At 39.1% G+C, this 7344-nt stretch overlaps 1 protein-coding gene and 1 pseudogene across 1 annotated transcript; both read right to left on the bottom strand.

Annotated features, from left to right (window-relative positions):
- Positions 1-460: 460 nt before the first annotated feature.
- Positions 461-2355, bottom strand: LOC143568586 (cationic amino acid transporter 5 pseudogene; annotated as a pseudogene).
- A 1428-nt stretch (positions 2356-3783) lies between these two features.
- Positions 3784-7344, bottom strand: LOC143568592 (DNA polymerase eta-like). The gene is made up of 12 exons (XM_077054710.1): positions 7292-7344; positions 7103-7214; positions 6831-6998; positions 6570-6734; positions 6381-6484; positions 6177-6296; positions 5977-6100; positions 5759-5872; positions 5026-5229; positions 4808-4916; positions 4423-4707; positions 3784-3989 (listed from the first exon to the last, which is right to left on the bottom strand). The coding sequence occupies exons 2-12, from the start codon at positions 7208-7210 to the stop codon at positions 3784-3786; spliced, it is 1707 nt and encodes a 568-aa protein (XP_076910825.1). The 5' UTR covers positions 7211-7214; positions 7292-7344.

Raw genomic sequence — 7344 nt, 5'->3', positions numbered from 1 at the left:
GGTCTCTGCGCAGACGTCCCTGTTTAAGGTGAGTCTTGCGGGTCGGGCTCTGCTGGGACCTACCTCTTCAGATACCATATTAGAAGAGTATTCACAATTCCCTCCTCTGCTTATTCTCATTTATCGGTATAAATAATTACATTGTATATCTGGTATGATTGTCTCCATAGCTACTACAATAATCTATTTGAAGCAATATATATCAAGTAATATAGTTTCTATAACTACAAGTCATCCCGGCACCATCTAGCAGTCATCGCACCACCACCATGCGACCTCCACCGTTACCACTACCATCATAACAATATAGCGAATATACCTGTTTTGATATTTTTTTTAAATCATTTCAACTTGACTTTATTTTGGTTATAACCTTTTCTGACAGAAACCAAATTAATAAACTTTTAAAATGACCCGTTTTAATCTGGACTCATTTTGTTTTAAAACCCGTATTAACCAAACTTGTTCCTACCCAAACCCCTTTTAATCCGTCACCCGAACTCACCCATTTTGTCGGTATACAAATATCATAGATCAATAAGCAGAATTGCATTCCATTATTATAATTATACATCCATCCATATAGCATTGAGTTACACTTGAGGTTCCTGATGTGCCATATCATAAGTGGCATGAAGACCAAACAAGACATAGTAAACCAACATAATCCCCGTGCATATTCCAAACCGAATAAAAGCCATATAACCCAACGACCCCATTAAAAACAAATTCGTCGCAATCGACAGTGAAGGAAGCCATGGAACTAATGGCACCCCCCACACTTTCGGCGTGCGTTGTTGCGGCAAAAGCAACGAAATCCCAAGTGTACCCATGAACCACAACGGGACAGTCACCGCATAACCAACCCAACCACTCGAGTCTAACCCCCAACTAGCCGATATCCCAATTGATGACAGTATTATGATCAACAAAAACCCGACTAGTTTCAATAAATTTGTACGCGGGGTCACCTCGTGTACATAATACCTTCTCACGATAAGTGCAACTGCCATCATCATGAACACAAAAAGCGTGCTCACGGATAATAAACTAGATAAAATGTCCAAACTCGAAAAGAAAGCAATGCACGCACTCGAGATAGTCACTAACAACGTCGCGTTTATTGGAGTTTTTGTTTTCGGATGGACTAAGGCGAACCATGGTGGAATCATGTGCGCTCTGGCAATATGAGTTATATACCGAGCTTGACCAAGCGCGCCAACCAATAGGACCGTGGTCATACCCTTGAGTGCACCTAGAGCCACTAAATACTTAGCCCATTTCATCCCAACCCTCTCAAACGCAATTGAATAAGCCGCATTCGGGTCAATGTCTGTGTATTTTTGCATCATGGTTAGCGAAAGCGCCATGAGGCAATAAATTACTGTAATAATCGACATCGATCCGAGCAGGCCTAGTGGTATGTCCCGAGACGGGTTCTTCGTTTCTTCCGCCATCGTCGCAATAGTGTCAAACCCTCCGTAAGCAAAATACACAATAGCCGCGGCTCGGAACACACCCTCGACACCAAAAGGCACGAACGGTTTCATATTGGAAGTGTCCGCGTGTAAAAACCCGGCGATGATCACAAACAAAATCACCGCCGTGTTGACCGCGGACGCGACCCAATTGAGAAATGACGTGTTGCGGGTACTACTCATCGCAATTGTGGCTGCGACCGCAAGCACGACAACCGCAATCGGGTCTAAAAGATTATACCCATCCGCGAGATCAGTATGTATTCGTAACGAATTCGGTTCATGGTTTAAAAGCGAGGTGAAGTACGAAGTCCACGCCCGGGCGACCGCTGCGCTGCCCACAATGCATTCGAGAAGAATGTTTCCCGCGGTAATGAAAGCCGCGAAGTCTCCGAGTTCGACTCGGAGGTACGCAAACGAGCCTCCGGCTACCGGAATCTCGATTGCGAATTCGGTGTAGCAAAAAACCGAAAGCATGGCTGAGAAACCCGAAGCAACGTATGACAAGACAATAGCGGGTCCCGCGTTTTTGCTGGCTTGTTGACCGGTGAGAACGAATATTCCAGCTCCAATGACTGCTCCAAACCCGAACCACATTAAGTCCCACCAGGTGAGGCAACGCTTCATGTCGTTTTCGCTTTGTTTTCGTAGTTTTTCGATCTCATCGGAGTCTTGAGAGCGGGTTAGAAGGCGGTTTTTGAAGCGGGGATATGTGCGGGATAAAGCGTGGCGGTAGGAAGACCAGTCCTGGAAAGATTGTTCCGGGAAGAAGTCTTGTTTGCTCCATCTCCAGTAGGATTGTGGCTGGACTTGGTCGTCATTCTTGTTTGCTATTATAATGTTTTCTGATGAAGACATTTTGAATGTATATTAAGTTGTGGTTACTGGTTAGTTTTATTGTGAAGACATTTTGCTATTATTGGTTGGAATGGAAACATAAAAGAAGATGAATGCTTTGGATGGTATGGAAACATAACATTGACTTAGAAAATGTTTAAATGCCATCTGTTTTCATTGGGTCACTCGACACTCGTTTTTCTAAATGGATGTGATGTGTGGCCATGACGTTTAAGGAAAAAAACATATGTTGTCTTATTCTGGCGGCTTGGTTGAATTTAAAAGAAATATAGGAATTGTTAGTGAAGTACTCTTGAAGATAATTTCATTTACATTATTTTTTTCTTTTAAGTGTGTAAAGAATCTAAAATATATGACACGCTATAATAATCTAGCTCTTATAACTTAAATTAGGCGAATTCGAGCTCCGACAAACTCATGCTCAAGTTTATTAGACTCAACTCGTTTACACAACGAGGACTTGCGAGTGTGGGTTTGAAGGGGATGAAATGGGCATCTTAAATATGGTAGTTATTGTAATGGTCGTATGAGGGCTCAGTCATAATGGTGCCTGGTGGTGATAGTCATACTAGGTGGATAGCGTTAGTAGATATTCTTAGTCCTAAAAATAATAAACTTTTTAACTAATTACTTTTTTATAAATTAATTAAAGTTTAATTTCAAGATTAAACCAATAATTACTTCAAGGAAACGTTATCATCAGTCATAACAAAGTGATTGACTTATAGACGGCCAAACACTAAGAAAGAAGACTAGTGACTTTTGAGGTCTCCGGTGTACTTAATTGTGATTGGTAAAAAAAATATAAGTTAAAATATTTCAATCGAGTGTTTTGGACGGCCAAATACTTTCTCACTACACTTTTTGATTGGTAAAAAATACTTAATTGTGATTTTATAAGACGGGGGGACCGCTTAAAGGGCCAGGGAAAAGTAGGATAAAATAAAATTTGCCAAGAATACCGTCCCTTGGTTTGTCTTGGGTATTTCCCCGCCGAATCCGGGGAACTTTTACCAGTTTCTACCGAGGATTTTGATACTTTTTGTGTCTTTTGCTCGAGTCTTTGGCAAAAGTTTTTACTGAGAAATTAGGTCGGGGAACTAGGATGGAGTGAGACGCCTCCTTCAACATGCAAAGCCTTTACTCTTGAAAACCCAAAAAGGCTATAATCGTCTTTGCTATTTTAAAATAAAACGAATCTATACGTCTCTTCGTTTTGGTCATTTCTTTTGGATTTATGTTGGAAGTTCTTGCCTTTGTGTGTTGAACACACGGATACGTCTTTTTTGATTCGGACACTAATGGCTAAAATGCACTATTAAAGTTATCAAGATACACATTCTTTTCAATAGAGCCTTATCTATCAAACACTATTTCAATAATACATATAAAACACTTTAAAATAGAGTAAAATAAAACTATACTTTCTTTCTTAAAGATATGTCTGTTAGTTTCTATCAGGGGAAAAATAATGAGAAATGCTAGAACCTCGTTTAACTGGGTTCGCTTGCTTTTGAGGCCGAAGCCACGTGCGAACCTCTTCCTGTATTTCTGGTGGCAACTCTTCAACCACCGATTGGTCAATTTCATCTGCATTGTAACGCCATGTATTTGCTCTTCGTGCATTTTGACTTTCGGTTAATGCCTCACTCTCTATATTCAATTCTTATTGTACTCCCTCAATCAGTACATCAACAACAGTCATTTCAAACACTAAAATATGTAAAACATCATCATCATCATCATCGTACTCAGTATATCCCACCAATAGCAATGCTATGGTAGGGTCTGAGGAGGGTAAGATGTAGACAGCCTTACCTCTATCCCATAGGGATAGAGAGGCTGCTTCCGGTGAGACCCCCGGCTCGATAGTAGTTTTGCATCAAGCCTTGGACATAAGGCACATAGCACTCAATCATCGGGACACCGGCTGATCGGTGCATGTGCCCTTATCTTTCGGCTATCAACGCCACCACATGATGCCTGATTAACCTTCCGCCACTTTTAACGTTATTTTCACGAGATTAGTAAAATAACGTCAAAATTAGTAAAATAAAACATGAAAAATAATAATGAAGTCTGATACCTGATGACAAACATCTTGTTTCTTGCTTTGATGAAGAGCATGAGTTAGTTTGGAGAAACCTCAGAATCGAAGATGTTCCCTTTTCTTTTGTTGCTTTCCTTTTGTGCTCATTCGATTGTTTTCCTTCGTTAATATTACTTTCTTTCTGAGATAACCTTGGTTGTGGTTCATGATGTTTTGAAGTCAAACATACATCATCTTTACATGTGGTCTCATTTTGGTCAAAAGTGGAAGTATCATGTGTGATTTGAGTCTGTCGCCCGCCACATTCAGTTTGATGAGAGGCTGAATGGTTTTCGGTCCAATTAAATGAAAAAAGTAATTAGTGTACTAGCATGGGTGATTTATTATAAAAGAAAAAACCATTATGAGAAAGATTTACAACTTGATGGTGACAAAGTATCATCTTCTGGTGCAAGTTTTTCATCAGACGGTTCTAATGAAGGTTGAAACCGATCTTGACCATGGAAGTATTTCGTGATTGAAGAAGTCCCCTGCCAATACAAAGTTACAAACATAAAGATTCCTTTTAGTGAATATAATCTCACTTTTAGAATTTTAAAAAATATATATTATTATTATAATAATAAGGGCATTTCTTACTGACGGTACAGCAACAATTTTGCTGGCTGAAACAGAAAGATTAGTAATTCCCCAGCCGCCATCGGCAGGATTCGTATAGGACCCGAGGAATTCATGTAACGCAGCTTGGAAGAGATTTACAGAATCTTCTAGAATCTTCCCTGCTCCGTATCTTAAAGGGCATGACCTAGAAGGGAACTTTTTCTGTGAATCTGTATCTGTGGACTGCAAAAACAACATTAAATGTAAACCTGGAAGAACGGGTGTGTTGGGTTTGGTTTGGTTGGGCAACGACTCGACAAGTCAAAAAAGGTTCAGGTCAAAGCGGGCAGTTTCTTAAAAGTAGTAAACTAGGCTTGGATTAAAATGGATTGTGAGCAAAATGAGTTCAGGTCAAAATGGACCTTTTTTTATCAATTTGGGTTCAGATCATAACGAGTTCTAACAAAAAATAAGATCAGTTTAAACTTTAAATGAGCTTTTACACAGAAAAAGTATCAAAAGAAACATGTTTATATTTTTTTTTAATATAAAAGTGTTAGCCCATTTAAGTTAACAAGTTTTATAAGAGTGACCCATTTTGAACCATTACCCAAAGTGAACCTATATACCACATGTTTATTTTGTCTAAATCAACCCAATCTCCAAAGAATGGGTCATGATTGGCACCTCTAATTGAATGATCAAAACAGTATAAAAAGAAAAAGAAAAAATGCCAAGAAAAGGGATTGAAGTCTGAAGAAAGAATAACAACCTTGTATGCATTAGCATGCAGAGTAAGTGTATGTGCAACTCGTTTATTTGTTTCTAGATCTAACTGCAGTCGTTCACTTAACTCTTCGCACAGTTCTTTCAGCCATTTTTCAACCTGAATGAATTAAAACAAAACTAGCAAATATTAATAAACTTTAGTACTCAAAAATAGCTGGAGATAGAAGAAGATACACACAACAGCCAGTCAACAATACTCACAGCAGCAATAGATTTTAGGGCTTGAACTCCAGGAAATGTCTTCCCGGAACCGTGGCTTTTAGGGAGCAAACGACCCTCAACTTCATCCCCACTAATACCTCTTGCAATATTCCATAGCCAAGTACTGGAAAACAACTTAAAACTGAAATATCAACAAGACTTTAGTATACTACTAATGAATAACAAATAACAATAGTTACCCTGTATTAGCACCGTAAAGATCTTGTAGTTTTTTAACAGAAAACCGGAGTAGATCACCAACGGTATTCACTCCAAGGTCGGTTTGTAAGGAACTCCCGAGCTTCCCGCCAAGCTGTTTCCAGATAGTAGCATGTCAACAAAGCATTTTAAGTAAGCATAAAAAGATTAAAACAAGATAACCATGTACTAAAATACTAACTTACATTTTCTTTATAGGCAAAGGTTCAAGAAGCCATTTTACTGATGACAGAGTGACAATAGTTTGTTGTGCAGGTTTATTCATACCGCTTGCTAGTTTAGCCAGCATCTGCAACATTGGCATTATAAGTTTTTGAACAAAAAATTATATTCTTGATAGTAAGAAGGTGATTAAAAAGTTAAAAAGTCATTACTTTGTTATGAGCAACGCCTGCAGAACATGTGAACTCAGTCTCCTTTAAAACTTGCAACCGGAGTTCAGCAACAACAATAGCTCCACACGCCAACAATTTATCACGGTGATCAGCATCTCTTCTCGTCAACCATTCTCTCACAATCTCTTTATTATCATTTCCATTCTAAACAAATTCGGAATATGTCAAAATATGTATTTTATCATTATAACACTAAAATTTATCATTACAACACTACTGCACAAATAGTGTTTGTCTTACCAAATTGAGCCCTAAAACATGTGATTTAAGAACTTCATCATCAATACTTTCCAAGCTTTCCAACGGCGTTTCTTTCAGCATTGCCTCAGCAGCTTCGGTAAGATCAAGATACACTTCATCAATCGATGCACGCTCGCATCGCCCCTTTCTTGCAAGAATCGAAACAACCTGCAAAAGTAAACATAACAAACACACAAACTTTTTTACCATTCGCGCACCAAAAAAACAATGCAAAACTCAAAACTGCTTAAAAAGTTTTAAACTTTACAAACCTCTGAGCCTGCATTCCTGTATATGGTCAAGTCGGCTTTACCACGGGCCACCGGGACTTGAACCAGGTGAATTTGGGGACAAACTTTCTTTGCTTCATCACCTCTCATTGAGCTTAACACCAAACAGATAATAAGAGTTTGGTACTGAATAAACGGTTATGAGTCTGAGATGTGAAGAACGAGTGGTACCGTTTAACGCCGTCTTTCCGTGCTTCGTAACCGACAGCGATGAGACCCCCACC

This window comes from Bidens hawaiensis, unplaced genomic scaffold, assembly GCF_021521415.1.
Source record: "Bidens hawaiensis isolate Kalapana, Puna unplaced genomic scaffold, B.hawaiensis_p1.1 tig00024015_1, whole genome shotgun sequence".
In the NCBI taxonomy this organism is placed as follows: domain Eukaryota; kingdom Viridiplantae; phylum Streptophyta; class Magnoliopsida; order Asterales; family Asteraceae; genus Bidens; species Bidens hawaiensis.
This window is presented reverse-complemented; position numbering and strand designations above follow the sequence as displayed.

Excerpts from the sequence above, each read along its gene's own strand:
- LOC143568592 (XM_077054710.1), bottom strand. The coding sequence starts at position 7,210 with ATGAGAGGTGATGAAGCAAAGAAAGTTTGTCCCCAAATTCACCTGGTT. Across the intron at positions 6,999-7,102 it reads ACAGGAATGCAGGCTCAGAG|GTTGTTTCGATTCTTGCAAG; the intron begins GTTTGTAAAGTT and ends TTACTTTTGCAG. Across the intron at positions 6,297-6,380 it reads CCTTTGCCTATAAAGAAAAT|GAAACAGCTTGGCGGGAAGC; the intron begins GTAAGTTAGTAT and ends TGCTACTATCTG.